Source organism: Dipodomys ordii, unplaced genomic scaffold (genome assembly GCF_000151885.1).
Source record: "Dipodomys ordii isolate 6190 unplaced genomic scaffold, Dord_2.0 Scaffold30, whole genome shotgun sequence".
Taxonomy (NCBI): Eukaryota; Metazoa; Chordata; class Mammalia; order Rodentia; family Heteromyidae; genus Dipodomys; species Dipodomys ordii.
This window is the reverse complement of record NW_012267246.1, coordinates 10,008,757-10,025,152: the sequence shown is the minus strand read 5'-3', so window position 1 is coordinate 10,025,152 and position 16,396 is coordinate 10,008,757. Positions and strand designations below refer to the sequence as shown.

The 16,396-nt window shown below is 41.7% G+C and overlaps 1 protein-coding gene across 1 annotated transcript; it reads left to right on the top strand.

Moving 5' to 3' along the window:
- Nucleotides 1-78: 78 nt before the first annotated feature.
- Nucleotides 79-16,331, top strand: Lrrc34 (leucine rich repeat containing 34). The gene is made up of 11 exons (XM_013016149.1): nucleotides 79-172; nucleotides 2,622-2,742; nucleotides 3,474-3,595; nucleotides 3,751-3,815; nucleotides 4,310-4,393; nucleotides 5,629-5,757; nucleotides 7,153-7,248; nucleotides 11,676-11,830; nucleotides 12,158-12,313; nucleotides 13,725-13,851; nucleotides 16,067-16,331. Exons 1-11 carry the CDS (start codon nucleotides 79-81, stop codon nucleotides 16,268-16,270), a joined length of 1,353 nt encoding a protein of 450 aa, XP_012871603.1. The 3' UTR covers nucleotides 16,271-16,331.
- The last annotated feature ends 65 nt before the right edge of the window (nucleotides 16,332-16,396 follow it).

The window sequence follows — 16,396 nt, the reverse complement described above, 5'->3', positions numbered from 1 at the left end:
CGCCTGGGGTAGCGCGTGTACGGTCGCCATGGCAGCGCCGTCCGGGCCGCCATTGCTGTCCTGCGGAGTGAGGCCAGCATGCCGAGGAGCTGGAAAAAGAAGGACAGCAAGTCCCGGTCTCAGGGCCGCACCCAGGCCTTCACCAGGGCCTCGGTCTCGAAGGGCCAGCTCGGTAAGGAGGAGGGCACCTCCTGGCCCGGAGGACACACGCGAGCGCGCCGGTCGCTCCGCCCGGCCCATCCCCGGGGAGTTTGCGGCGCCTCCTCCAAACCCGAGGCCCCGCGGGGTCCGCCTCGTGTGGGGTCGACGGCGTGAGGCCTGCCGCGTAGACCTCGGCCCCCAGGCCCCAGGCGAGCGCGGCCATCGGGGCCTCCCGAGGGCCCCCTAGACACTCCGAGCCTTAAAACCACCATCCTCCTATTCCCAGACTCCCAAATGGGATGGATGGTTAGTAAACATTAGCCACTGCTACCTGGCCTGCAGGACGTTTAAATTTTTCCAGAGAATAATGACGTGAGAACACTTTATAATGTTATTTAAAAAACAAACACATCAAACTGTGCCCAAACACTCAAATTTTGTTTTCTTTTTGTATTTATGCGTTTTATATTTATTTATATATTTCAATTGAAAAACAGACATTTTCCTACATTTTTGTGAAAATACCGTACAGAGGGGTTACAATTACTTGGGCAAAGTAATGAGTACATTTCTTATCAAGCATTGTTGCCTCCTCCTTTGTTTCCCCTTCCTCAAATTTAGTTCTTTAAAAATATATATATATGTGAGCTGGTAAATGTAAATTTATTTCCTTTCATCCTCAGTCTTGTTTTGCAGATCTCTTTAGCAAACTCTTTCTTTTTTGGGGGGGGGTCCTGTCATGGGGCCTGAACTCTGTCTGGACCTGGGCGCTGTCCCTCAGCTCTTCAGCTCAAGGCTAGTGCTCTACCACTTGAGCCACAGCGCCACCTCCGGCTTTTTTCTTTTTTTGCTTATGTGGTGCTGAGGAATCAAACTCAGGGCCTCAGCCATCCAAGGCAAGTGCTCTACCACTGAGCCACCTTCCCAGCCCCTAACTCTTTAATTCTTATAGGATAGGAATCCACTCAGCAAAGGATATTTCTGAGATGTCAACACTTAAGTCAGTTCCCCAAAATCCAGATCTCAGGTCACAGACATTTAAAGAGACATACACAAAAGGTAGACAGCAGAGACCATGACCCATGCCTCTTAGAAAAGTAACACTTTAACTTTTCACCTCAGAAAACCTGGGCCTGTAGAAAATGTTTGAAAATAGTAAGACTGTTAAGGAAAGATGCACCGGGTGTGGTGGCTCATGCCTGTAATCCTACCTACTCAGGAGGCTGAGATCTGAGGATCACTGTTGAAAGCCAGCCCTGGCAGGAAAGACTGGATGGACTCTTATCTCCAATAAGCTCAAGTGGTAGAGCACTAGTCTTGAACTGAAGAGCTGAGGGACAGCGCCCAGGTCCAGAGTTCAAGCTGAGGGGGGGGGAGGAGGGGAGGGTGGCAGGGAGGGAAGGAGGGAGGGACAGAGAGGGGGGGGGAGAGAGAGAGAGAGTCTCATTTTTAAGAACTTTCCAGGAAAAAAGTCAGCTTTAGGAATAGGAAATGAAAGTTGGTGGTGTTTTAATAAGCCAGTTTTGTTAGAAGATGCCTGGATGGTATACAGGGTACCAAAGAGATCTATGGGACCAGACACATTTTCAGATCCTTCTGGACTTAGATTGTTGATAAAATTGCCTTTATTTGGGAGCTAGTTTAAGGAAGCTTGAGTCGCTGGAACCCATTGTGTCACAGTGGGTTAGAATTTGGAGTCATCTTCATTTGCACATTCCCCTTAAAAAGAATAAATTCCAGCTGAGCACTAGTGGCTCACACCTGTAATCCTAGCTGCTCAGGAGGATGAGATCTGAGGAGCATGACTCAAAGCCAGCCTGGCCCGGAAAGTCCATGAGACTCTTCTAACTATTCAAAAAGCTGGAAGTGGTGCTGTGGCTCAAGTGGTAGAGCGCTAGCCTTGAGCACAAAGATCTCAGGGACAGTGCCTAGGCCCAGAGTTCAAGCTTCAGGACCAAAAAAAAAAAAAGTTCCATGATCTTATGCAAAATGTTTTTTAACTTATTTCACATTTAGTGATCTACACATCATTTCTCAGAGCTACCAGGCTTTGCACATGGTAGAGGATACTTTTCCTTTTTTTGGGGGGGGGGTCCAGTCGTGGGCCTGAACTCTGGGCCTGGGCGCTGTCCCTCAGCTCTTCAGCTCAAGGCTAGCGCTCTACCACTTGAGCCACAGCACCTCTTCTGGACTTTTTCTTCTGCTTATGTGGTGCTGAGGAATCAAACCCAGGGCCTCATGCATACAAGGCAAGCGCTCTACCACTGAACCACCTTCCTAGCCCCATAGATACTTTTTCTTTTGTATCACCAAGCCAGGGTTAACCCACACTTTATGGATGTAATCCTCATTTTCAAAGTGGCATTTTTATTCTTCCATTATTTTCTTCTTTCCCTCATCATCTTCACACATACACATCTTTGATAGCAAACTTCTTCAATAATTAGCATATTGTGATGGATGCACTTATTTTTCAAAAGCTTCAGAATCTGCACCTGGTCTCAAGGAACAGTATGTTATTCTGTGTATGGAAAAATCACGTACGATTAATCCTTTCATTGAGCACATACTCCAAGAAGTGGATACAGCAATGAAAAAGGGGTAAGGAAGGCAAATACTCGATGACCTCGTAGTGTTCACTATTTCTGTGAAAATCCTAACAAGTCAGTGATTTAAAGACATGAAAATGGCTTGGTAATACACATGTGTGTGTGTGTGTGTGTGTGTGTACTGGTACTGGGATTTGAACTAAGGACCTAGGTGCTATCCCTTAGCTTCTTCCCTTCAAGGTTGACATTTTACCACTTGACCTACACCTCCACTTTTAGCTTTTTGGAGGTTAGTTGAAGATAAGGAGTCTCACAGACTTTCCTGTCAGAGCTAGTTTTGAACCACAATCCTCAGATCTGTTTCCTGAGCAGCTAGAATTATAGGCATGAGACATCAGTGCCCAGGTTGGGCATTTCCATGGTTTGATGGTCTTAGAGGTGGTAGAGGAACAGCCCTAGATTGGGCACCCTAAAGTCTTCAACAAGCCTATGAGCTAGGTGAACTTCACCAGATCATCAGTTCTCAATGTTTTTATGTATAGAATGGGGATTCTTTGTGTGTGTGTGTGTGTGTGTGAGAGAGAGAGAGAGATTAAATTGTACAGAATATTAAAGTCTAGATGTCCAGTAGTTTTTATCTGGTGTAAGTACTTGATGTAAGTCTACTCCATACTTAGTTCCAGCAAATGTTATTTATACATGAAGAAAATAATAGTTCCTCACTGGATTTCTTTGAATTTTAACATCTTTGCTTTTGTTTGCTGTTATTTTCATGTATTTTAGAATGGTAACAGAAATCACATTAAACATTGCTGGTAACAATCGCTTAGTCCAAGTACAGAGGGTAACAGGTGAAGACTTTTGCATTCTTTCCAAAGTTCTGAAGAATCATTCGTGTATCAGTGGTATGCTTCATTAAGAGTCACTACTCTCCTCCCTCCCCTCCCCTCCCCTCCCCTCGGAATCACTAGTCTCCTCCCTGTCCCCCCAACTCTCCCCTTTGGGTTGTATTGCTTCCATTCTGCAAGGAACATCTCTTTCTGTGCTTTGTGTCCTCCAGGTGTGGATGCTAGATATAACTTTATCGGGAATACTGGTGCATACTATGCTGCAAAACTGCTACAGGTATGATATTCCTACAACATATTATTTCCACTTATAGGAAATGCACACTCTCTCTCTCTCTCTTTCTCTCTCTCTTTCTCTCTCTCTCTCTCAAGGCAAAGCATCGAGGGTCCAGAACTCTGGGCTGTATTTCTAACACTTGAAACACAGGGAACCCCACTCAGGGTTAGTCTCAGCAGAGCTGGCACCAAGAGCCACTTGGTCATCATTTTCAGATTTGTACACCATGGTGACACATGTAAGGCAGAACCACACTTAGAACTTGCTAAAACTCTAAAGACTGTTTTCCTTTCACTTGCATTTTTAAACAAGAATGCTCTTTTCCCTTCAGGTCAGTGCTTTTGCTGGGATTCAGTTTTCCTGAGGTATAAAGATTATCTTTGGAGGTCAAAGATTATCTTTGGGTCAATCAACACCCAAAAACATAAAACCTGTGTAATTGATGGATTTCCTAAAATGCCTGCGTAATAGCTTCTTTCTGTTCTTCATTACAGAAACAGCCGTCTATCGTTTACTTAAATCTTATGTTTAATGACATTCAGGCTGATGGTGGAGAATTGATTGCTAAAGCCCTACAAGTAAGCACGTATATGCCTCTAACCATTTTTTGAATATTAATTTCTTTTTTGTTGCTTTTTTGTTATTTTTGTTGGTAGGCTTGAACTTGGAGCCTGGGTGCTGTGCTTTGGCTTTTTCCTCAGTGCATGCGTGCACGTGTGCGTGTGTGTTTGTGTGTGTGCACACACGTGTATCAGTGAATTAACACTTGCTGAGCATTCATGAAGCTGTGGGTTTGATCCAGAGCATGGGGAGGGAAGGGGAGAGAGATAGGGGAAAAAGAGAGCGACAGAGACAAAGACAGAGAGAAAGAAGAGAGATACACAGGTGTAGGGAGAGAGGTTATGCTTGCTTAATGGCAATAGCACAGGATACTGTCAAAGATGATAAAAATGTTTTCAACTAGCTGTAAGCAATGCTCATGTAATAAATGCTACTGAACTGTTACACTTTAAAAGGGTTAATTTTTTAGGAAATAATTTACAGAGTTTCCAGTGGAAGGAAAGTTTATTAAAATCTGCATTCATCACTAGTTATTGCTTGGATGACTGTTGTTTGATCATTATTTCTAATTTTTTCTTTTATTCAGTGTTACTTTTAAGTAACTGTTCTGCTTCCAGTGAAAAAATATGAATCTACAAACAGTAATGTTGCCTTCTAACTCATTTTATGTAGAAAATGCTGTAGATTAAGATGTAAATTGCTTTGTTTAAGGATACAGGTGGACCTGTTGCAACAATGAGAAGTACAAGTTGTCATGTCCAAAAGGAGCTTTACAACGTCGGTGGGGGGGGGGGGAGGGGTGGGGTTGGGGGGGGGGGGGGGAGGCTGGGAAGGGATGTGAAGGGTAAACAAAGGAGGAGGCTGCAATGCTTGGTAAGAAATGTACGCATTATCCTGCCCATGTAATTGTAACCCCTCTGTACAGTATGTTCACAAATAAAATTAAATTAAAAAAAAAAAGATGTAAATTGCTGGGTGCCGGTGGCTCATGCCTGTAAACCTAGCTATTCATTGGGCTGGGACCTGAGGATTGTGGTTCAAAGCCAGCCTGGGCAGGAAAGTCTGTGAGATTCATCTCCAATAAACTACTCACACAAAGCTAGAAGTGGCTCAAGTGGTAGAGGCCTAGTCTTAAGCAAAAAACTCAGGCCCAGAGTTCAAGTCCTGGGACTGGCAAAGAGAGAGAGGAGAGAGAGAGAGAGAGAGAGAGAGAGAGAATGTAAATATCTGTTTTGATTCCATTCCTTTTCAGAAAAATAAAACTCTGAAATACCTCCGAATGACTGGAAACAAGATTGAGAATAAAGGTGGAATGTGTTTTGCTACAATGCTTCAAATTAACTCATCCTTAGAGAAATTAGACCTGGGTGACTGTGATCTTGTGAGTACATTTTTTATGAGAAAATCACCCAGACATTGGGTTTTCCATCCCCTGCCTCCCTTGGGCCAGGAAATCAGCTTGGAGAACTAACTGTTCAAGAGACCAGCTAAGGGCTGGAGTCCTGTCCTCAGTGTCAGAGCTTTGTCCTGCTAAGGGTGAGGCCCTGAGTTCAAGTCCTAGTACCACCTAGAGAAAGATACAGAGCAAACAATACACACACACACACACACACACACACACACACACACACACACGTTTTATTAATGGTTAACCCAAATATGTGTCAGAAAATGTTTTTTCATTTCGCATAGTAGTTCAAGACTATTAATAAAATCAGATTATAGTAAATACTATACAAAAATAGGCAGCATAATAAAAACATTTCTGATTATCCATAGTTCATCTCAACCTATGTTTTTTTTAAAGAAGGAGGTTTCACCAGGCAATGGTGGCTCACGCCTATAATCATAGCTACTCAGGAGCTGAGATCTGAGGATCACAGTTCAAAGCCAGCCCAGGCAGAAAAGGCCATGATACGCTTATCTCCAATAAAGGACTCAGAAAATGGGAAGTGGTACTGTGGCTCAAGTGGTTAGAGCACTCGCCTTGAGCTGAAGAGCTGAGGGGGACAGCACCTAGGCCCAGAGTTCAAGCCCCACAACCAATAATAATAACAACAACAACAAAAAGGAGGTTTCAAACTACAATGATGATGCTAAAAGTAGCTCTGAGCCTACATTTGGTCTGATAATGAGAAATGTATTGTTTACATATTTTGAAGGAGGTACATGAACATTGAGATATTTTAAGAACTGAAAATTTTACCATAAAAAGCCAGAAGTGGAGCTGTGGCTCAAGTGGTAGAGCAAAAGCACTAAGCAAAAAAACTCAGGGATAGCAAGCCCGAGGACTAGTATACGCAGAACAAACAAACAACTCTACAAATACTGAAAAGTCCACGTGTTATGTTGAAGTAGAAGTGTTGAGGCTCCCTGAGACCAGATCTGTCAAGGTCCATACCTGAGAAGAGTCGTTTGAAATGTGAACCACAGAAAGGCTTTGAGCTGTGACATGAGCAGATAGGTGCTTTTAAAAAGTCCCTCAGGTTGTACTGGGAATGTGGCTTGTGGTAGAGTGCTTGTCTGGCACGCATGAAGCCCTGGGTTCAATTCCTCAGTACTACATACACAGAAAAAGCCAAAGTGGCACTGTGGCTAAAGTGGTAGGGAGCTACCCTTGAGCAAAAGCAGCTCAGGGACAGAGCCAGGCCCTGAGTTCAAGCTCTGCACACACACACACACACACACACACACACACACACACACACACGCACGCACGCACGCACGCGCGTGCGTTGGTATATGATGTTTCCCTAATGAATTTATTTGTTTTTAGGGAATGCAAAGTGTGATTGCATTTGCTACAGTCCTAACTCAAAACCAAGCAATTAAAGGAATAAACCTCAACCGACCTATAATGTACAGTGAACAGGTATGTATTCAAAGTGACAGTAGTTAATCTATAATGTGACTGAAACTAAGGTCCTACAGAATTCTGATGTTAATATGCATAGGAATTTCCTTATATAGTGTATACTACTAGTTAGAAATGAAAGGTTTTATTCAAATGAAAATTTTCTTGGGCCTGGGAATGTGGCTTAGTGGTAGAGTGCTTACCTAGCATGCATGAAGCCCTGGGTTCAATTCCTCACAACCATGTAAGCAGAAAACAGCTGGAAGTAGCACTGTGACTCAAGTGGTAGAGTTCTAGCCTTGAGCACAGAGAGGCTCAGGGATAGAACCCAGGCCCTGAGTTCAAGACCCAGGACAGGCAAAAAAAAAAAAAACTTTCTCAAATTTTCATGTTTTAAGTCAGGTTTTCTATATAATCCTAGTTTGCCTCTGGCTCACAGTCCTCCTACCTCAGCCTCTTTAGTGCTGGAATTACAGGTATGTACCAGCATGTCTTGTTAGTTCCTGATAAGACTTTATAACTAAACATGTACTCAGATGTTGCTTATTTAAGCAGCAAGCACTTATTGTTCCTCATGAAACTCAAGTTCTGAATGAATAAGTATGTCAAAAGTTAAAAGTGTTCATGCTTAATGTTTTAGAGGTCATTGATGTAAGATCCCTTGCCAGTGTCTTTCTGTTATATTCATGTGAGTGAACGATGCCATTTCTGAGTTCATAAATGAACACAGCAAAGTGTGTGAGCAGCACTTGGCAGGTCTGACCATGAGCACGTGGAAGTGCTAGCTGGAGATAGAAAGATAATGGAAATGTGCGTGATTCTTTCAAAGCTTTTTCCAACATCCTTTTGGGCGACTTACTTCTCTGTCCATTGTAAACACTAAGAAATAAATTCATTCTATTACTGGCCTAAAGATATATTTACTACAAGGAAAAGTAAAAAATATCCAAAGTGCTTTCTATAATGAAGTGAACATTAAAATTCAATGTTCAAGTGAACTTTAAAGTTCAGAGTACTTTAAGTCATTTTAAATTAATGACCTCCTTGTTTCCCCCTTAGTATAACTGAGAATGAACCATTCTTTTAAAAGCCATTTTTCAAGCCGGGTGCCGGTGGTTCACAGCTATAATCCTAGCTACTCAGGAGGCTGAAATCTGAGGATCAAGCCCAGGCAGGAAAAGTCTGTAAGACTTTGTAGGGCTTGAACTCTGGACCTGGGCACTGTCTCTCAGCTCTTCAGCTCAAGGCGAGTACTCTACCTCTTGAGCCACAGCACCACTTCTGGTTTCCTGGTGGTTAACTGGAGATAAAAGTCTCACAGACTTTCATGCCCAGGCTGGCTTTGAACCTCAATTCTTCTTATCTCAGCCTCCTGAGTAGCTAGGATTACAGGCGTAAGCCACTGGTGCCCAATTAACTGCTAGAAAATTGGAAGTGGCACAAAAGCTCAGGGACAGTGCCCAGGCTCTGAGTTCAAGCCCATGACTGACCAAAAAAAAAAAGTTTTTTTCTTATTCAGAAGTGCTTTGTGTTCTCTTACCTATATAGGTATCTCCCTATCTGTACTTTGTTATACTAAGTTTTTAGAGTTTTAAATCATGCTCTTAAAGATAACCTTAATTTGTCCAAGAGACTCATAAATAAGAGAAACATACTTTACAAGCTCTCAAAATATTGAGTTCCAATGGTTCCATAAACAAATCTTAAAAAAAAAAACCAGCAAAATGCCTGGCGAACTGCTTCATTCATGGTTTATTTCACTCAGTAAATATCTAAATGGAACTCTAAACTAGACCAACTTCTAGACACTAGAGGTAGTTATAAAAGGGGCTGCAGTCTGTGGAGGCAGTCAGCTGGTACAGTCAGGGCTCAGGGCGTCATGGGAGCTAATGGAAGGACACTGAAGTCAGAGCCACGAAGGCAGGAAGCAGGAAGGAAAGGGTCCCAAAGTGAAGACATGACAGATTTGAAGGCTTAATTAAAAAAAAAAAATTCTGGATTATATTCCTGAGGAAATGTTGAGCTATGTGAAATCACATTGGAAGCACAATCCATTCCCTCTTGTAAATATGTTGTGTGGTATTGTTAACCCCAAATCTATTTAAGAATATTAAATCCCCAGTACTGGTACAGGTCCAGGTCTAGGTGTTTATAGTGACCAGGTAGGCTCTGGTCTGCTTGCTAGTCTCTAAGGCAGCTATGGTGTCCCCCACCCCCACCCCATATATATATAAAAGCTACTGCACGCAAGGCTTTAATACTCCTCACTGTGGCTGATCGCTAGGTAGCAGGATCAGAAGCTACAAGATGTTGGATCTCACCTGTGATTTTTCGTTGACACTATCTGAGGAGCCTGTAAAAGTGCCAATGCCAGGTGCCACTCTTCCCACTCCCTCCCTTAATAAGGCTGCTTCCTTTTTCAGGCTTAAAATGCAGCCATGGTACAGATCAAGTGTACCTGCCCTCTGTGCCAAGCCAAAGGCACAATGGTAATGAACCCTCTAGTGGTCAGTTTGTGTTTTTAAGATGCCAGACTATGTGGCATTTCTGTGAGAATCTTTCCTGTATGACAGCAGTAATTTCAATGAATCAGATACAGGATTGCAATACTGTACAATAAATGATTCGAGGGTTTGCTATACTATACTTATTATGTGTCGGGTACATTTTATTTGCAAACTTACTGAATGCTGTGAAGGAAACATCATTTTACTATTTTACAGAAGGAAAGTGAGATTCAGCTAGACAAAGTAAGTTTTCCCAAGTCATAGGAGCAAATAGAAGGTACAGGTTTATCTTGGTGCACATGCACTTGCTGCTATGACTGTGTGGTTTCATCTAACTTCTGGAGTTCCCGAAGGCACTTCCACACTGCAAGGGCACATGGCTGTCCAGGTCCATTAGCATTCCAGTGACTAGAAAACCTGGCATGCTGCACAACAATCACTGGAGAGGGATTTCCTACCACAAACTACTCTACAGCATTCGTTTTATTTTGTTAGAAGAGTGCTTTGCATTAACATCTACTTTTTGCTTAGAAGCAACTAGATTGCAACTTTTTTTTGGGGGGTGGGGGGGGTTGGTCGTGGGTCTTGAACTCTGGGCACTGTCCCTCAGCTCTTCAGCTCAAGGCTAGTGCTCTACCACTTGAGCCACAGTGCCACTTCTGGTTTTCTAGTGGTTAACTGGAGATAAAAGTCTCACAGACTTTCCTGCCCAGGCTGGCTTTGAACCGTGATCCTCAGATCTCAGCTTCCCGAGTAGCTAGGATTACAGGCGTGAGCTACCAGCACCCGGCTAGAATGTAAAAAACATTTTAAAGTCTGTGACCAGAAAAAAATCATGTATTTGGGGCTGGGATGTAGCTCAGTGGCAAAGTGCTTGCCTAGCAAGCGCAACGTCCTGGGTTCGATCCCCAGTACCAAAAAAGAAAAGACAAAAAAAATACAGTTAAAAAAAAATCATGTATTTGGGAAGATTATAAAAGAAGTCAGATACATCAGAGGGTTTAATGAGTGTATTTAAAAACCAAGATAGGTAAATGTCTTGTTTCATCTTGGAACCGTCAAAGGGGTGATGAGGAGCCAAGGCAGTTCAGTGGCTGGCTGTGCAGGAGAGGGTGGGAGTCTTCTCAGGACAGCAGTTGGTTTCATGTGCAGTACAAGATGCAACAAGCCGTTTCCATGACTTTTTTTGAAATGACCTATTTGTATCAATTCTTGCCAATTATTTTTGTAACCCAAATTATCTTTCTCATATTACTGAGCCACTGCAGTTGTGCATGTGCGTGTGCTTGAACTCAGGGCTTAGGCACGGTCTCTGAGCTTTTTTGCACAAGTTAGCACTACCATTTGAACTACAGCTCTACTTTTGGCCTTTTTCATCCCCCCTTGGTGGAAAGCCAGCCTCGGCTGGCTCTGAACCATAATCCTCAGATTTTAACCTCCTGAGTAATTATCATTGTAATAATGACCAGTGTCCAGCCACTAAGTAATTTCATTTTACAAGTGTCTGCTATGGATTTGTAAAAAGGAAAGATACTCTTTGGGCAGCTAGGAATGTGGCTTAGTGGTAGAGTGCTTGCCTAGCATGCATGAAGCCCTGGGTTTGATTCCTCAGAACCACATAAACAGAAAAAGGTGGAAGTGGCACTGTGGCTAAGTGGTAGTTGAGCAAAAGCAACTCAGGTAGTGTTCAGGAGCTGAGTTCAAGTCCCAGGACTGGCAAAAAAAGAAAAAGAAAAAAAAAGATACTCTTTGGGGCTTGGCATGGTGGCACATGCCTATAATCCTAGCAACCTGGGAGACTGAGGCAGGTTCAGAGTTCAAGGTCATCCTAGACTACATAACAAGCTTTATTTTTAAAAAAAAAGACAAAGGTAATCTAAACACCAGCAATATAGTGCTTCAAAACTGCAACTTAGAGCCACAATTATGTATTTTTAGGATGAGTCTACTGTCCATGTGGGAAATATGTTGAAAGAAAACCACTGCCTTATTGAGCTGCATATGTGTAAGCATGGAATAAAAAATGACGGCATGCAACAGCTGTGCGAGGGCTTGCACCTGAATAGCAGCTTGCGCTACCTGGATGTCAGCTGGTAAATGAGCATTTGCACACTAGGAATTTGGGAGTTAGGTCATGACAATAATCTACAGAAATGTCATAGTACATGGGATGCTTCTGTTACACTATTATCCTAAGCTTGAATATTGTGCATTCTGTATTATATCTCTTAAAAGGGCAAACAAACAGTTATACCAGCAAGATAGAGGCTGTATTTTATGGTTAATTTTCATCAACTTTCTTGGAAGTTGAAGTTACTAAAATGGAAAGTACTATTACAGGATTTCAAGCATCTTACTGCTGCTATAAACAAAAAACACTACTCTATTTTACAATATTACTAAATATTTTCTTTCTCCAGCAATAAGATAACTCGAGATGGAATGGTATATCTGGCTGCTGTACTGAAAAGCAATACTACCTTGGAAGTAATTGATCTTTCTTTTAACAGAATAGAAAGTGCAGGAGCAATTTATCTCAGCGAAACGCTAACTTCATACAACAGGAGTCTTAAAGCGTTAGTATGCTTTTATATTTAATCAAAATAATCAAAATCTTATCCTTTTAGAATATTAACCTCAATCTTTTAAAATCATGAAATGTGAAAATCCATTTTCTAAACCATATTAAGTTATATAAAACATTTGGTTTGTTTTTCTTTCTTTTTTTTTTTTGGGGGGGGGGTCCAGTCGTGGGGCTTGAACTCTGGGCCTAGGCGCTGTCCCTCAGCTCTTCAGCTCAAGGCTAGCGCTCTACCACTTGAGCCACAGCGCCACTTCCGGCTTTTTTTTCCTTTTTGCTTATGTGGTGCTGAGGAATCGAACCCAGGGCCTCAGGCTTGCAAGGCAAGCGCTCTACCACTGAGCCACCTTCCCAGCCCACATTTGGTTTGTTTTTCAAGTATAATTTTTTTTTTTTGGTTGGTTTGTTGTGGGGCTTGAACTCTGGGCACTGTCCCTGAGCTTTTCAGCTCAAGGCGAGTGCTCTACCACTTAAGCCATAGCGCCACTTCTGGTTTTCTAGTGGTTTATTGGAGATAAGAGTCTCACAGACTTTCCTGCCAGGGCTGGCTTTGAACCACAATCCTCAGATCTCAGCCTCTGAGTAGCTAGGATTACAGGCGTGAGCCGCTGGTGCCCAGCTAAGTATAATGTCTTACGTCTATAATTATATATATATGAGGTTGAGAGCTGGAGGATCTTGGGTTCAAAGCCAGCTCTGGCAGAAAAGTTCAAAGGACTCCATCTCTAAAATAACCAGCAAAAAGCAGGATGAGGAAGTGGCTCAAAAAGTAGAATACCAACCAGGCACCAGTGGCTCACACCTGTAATCCTAGCTACTCAGGAGGCTGAGATCTGAGGATCTCCAATAAACCACCAGACAACTGGAAGTGGTGCTGTGGCTCAAATGGTACAGTGCTAGCATTGAGCTGAAGAGCTGAGGGACAGCACCCAGGCCCAGAGTTTAAGCCCCAAGACTGACAAAATGAAAAAAAAAGTAGAACATCAGCTGAGTTCAAGTCCTTGCTCTGCCAAAAACAAAAACACAGAACAAGAAAAAAAAAAAAAAGACTAATTCTAGTTATTTGTTTGTTAAAATTCATGAAAAATTCCTTGTTTATATCATTTATCCGGAATTCTAACAGAAAAGCCATAAGCATTCAACATGACAAAGACACTATAATTTAAGTATTTTCAAACATGTTAAAACACAAAGACTTTCTGAGCAGCATTCCTAGAGATATGAAGCATTTAGTGATAAAACTAAATTTCTTGGGCTTTAGGAATTATATGATTAATATTTTGATCATCACATAAAAATGTTTAGAATACTAAGAATTACACAAGAAAGGGATGGCATAAATGTTGCTGTTATGTGTTGTTTTGTGAAAATGATTTCCACTGTTACTACCTTTTGTTTTTCTACAGACTGTCAGTAGTCAGCAACCAGATAGATGGAGAAGGACTTATTGCACTTTCAAACTCAATGAAAATAAATCCCATATTAAGTAATATTTACATTTGGGGAAACAAATTTGATGAAGCTACATGTGTGGTAAGTTTTCTTCAATAAAAGATTTTCCTGGGATGTCTTTACAGCTTTAGACATTTATAGGGACCTTAGGAAAGGTTACAGAGTATAGGGAAACACTACAGTTTGTTTTAATATAAATCCTAAAAATCAGCTACAGGAAAGTTTTATGGTTAAAAAATAGTAAAATACTACATACCATATACTGGTATTAAAGAGCACTGAATTATGCAGCTCCAGTTCCTCTAAAGTAAAACAAACTACAAAAACAAAAAACAAGCTGGATGTGGGAGGCTCATGCCTGTAATGCTAGCTACTCAGGAAGCTGAGACCTGAGGATCACGGTTCCATGTTATCTCACGCAGGAAAGGCCGTGAGACTCTTCTCTCCAATTAACCACCAGAAAACCTAAAGTGGTACTATGACTCAAAGTGGTAGTGTGTTAAGTCTGAGTAAAGTGGCTCAGGGTCAATGCCCAGGCCCTGAGTTCAAGCCCCATGACCAACAAAAACAAAAAATTACTGATTTGAGGTAGCAAAATCTCCAACTATTTCCTCAGAATTGTATGAAGACAGAACTACAGACATATGGTACAAACTGTAAAAAACATTTGGTATGTTGTTCACATAAATCCTGAGAGTCCGTGATAGTACAAAACAAACTCATAGTAACAGCTTTCATTCAGAAAAAAATATGTTAAAATACTCAGAATTTGCCAAAAGACTTACAGAATCCTACTGTGACTACCTTAATAAAGCACAAACTTTTGTCTAAAAAAACCACAATTTTAGAGTATCCATATGCTTTAGTAGTTGTACATTTTAGAAGCTATATAATCTGACTTTGGAACTATTGCTAATGACAAGCTAAACAGAAAGCAAACCAAATTCTTAAATCTTTCAGTGTTTCAGTTTCTGTTTGTTTCATAGAATGGCAACCGGAACACGGCAGTGCCAGGTTTGCTTGGCATACTTAGACACCAAGGGTCTGCTGGAGATTTAAACATTCTAAAGTGAAGAATAACTAGTAGGTCAATATCAAATGCTGTGGTATTTTCTTGGCTTAAATTCATAGACTCATTTCGAGGGTTCACAAACTCCATACAATCCTATGTCCAAACATGGGGCTCTGATTTTTTTTTTTTTTTTTGAGGAATGAATTCCTACTTATTCATCAGATTTGCCTCAGCCCCTGCATTTCTGGGATTTCAACACACACCATCAAGCCAGGTTCCTGTGGTATTTTGAGAGCATTGGAACAATGCTGCTCGTTTTGTCTACTACAACCTGTCTTAAGAGCACTTGTGGGATTTGAGAATTTTGACTATCAGACTTATGATCCATAAAGTTGGTGGTATATTTATGATCCATAAAGTTAGTGGTATAAAGGGCTGGGAATGTGGCTCAGTGGTAGAGTGTTTGCCTAGCATGCATGAAGCCCTGCGTTCTATTCCTCAGTACCACATAAACAGAAAAAGCCAGAAGTGGTGCTGTGGCTCAAGTGGTGGAGTGCTAGCCTCAAGCAAGATAAGTTCAGGGACAGTGCCCAGGCAGCCGAGTTCAAGCCCCAGGACTGGCAAAAAAAAAAAAAAAAAAAAGAATTAACTCCAGGAACCACCAAATGACAAAACATGCCTTGTACATTAAAACTTAGAAGTAAGTTTTGCAGCTAGACACTGTTTGCTCATGCCTATAATCTTAGCTACTCAGGAAGCTGAGACCTGAGGATTATGGTTCCAAGCCATGAGACTTAAAAAAAAAAAAAAAAAGAGCTGGAAGTGGAGCTGTAACTTAAGTGGTAGCTCTCTAGCCTTGAGCACAAAAAAGCAAAACAAAACAAAAGTATCTCTGGACAGCACCCAGGCCTTGAGTTGAAGCCCTAGGACCAGTACCAAAACAAACAAAAAAACAATAGCAAGCTGGGTGCTGATGGCTCATACCTGTAATCCTAGCTACTGAAGAGGCTAAGATCTGAGGATACTGGTTCAAAGCCAGCCTGGGCAGGAAAATCCATGAGACTCATCTCCAATAAACCACCAGAAAACCGGAAGTGGTGCTGTGGCGTAAGTGGTAGAGCCTTGAGTTGAAGAGCTGAGGAATGGCGCCCAGGCCCAGAGTTCAAGCCCCACAACCAACAAACAAACAAAAAACAATAGCACCCGGCTAAGTGGAATATTTACATTTGTTTAAGCACTATAAATTGAAAATTGTATTCTTATAGTTTTCCTTAAAACTCCTAGGCATATTCAGATTTAATTGAAGAGGGCCATCTGAAAGCGAACAACACAGATGTCAATCCGTACGTGGTAGATGAACATGTGTACCTTGCAGAAGTGTCCAATGGCCTGAAGAAGCACTATTACTGGACGCCAACTTACGGAGATGCTTATGGCCCTTCAACGAATGCAGGTTTTGCTCTTGTTCCAGTGGGTGAACATCTATGAAAAATAAACTCTAAAATAGGTCTCATGCATTTGTCTTATTACTTTTACAGAGATTAGTATTTTATAATTTTTTCCAAATACAACAGTTTGTGTTTATCAAAAGTGTAAAACTTGTTCAAATGCTGT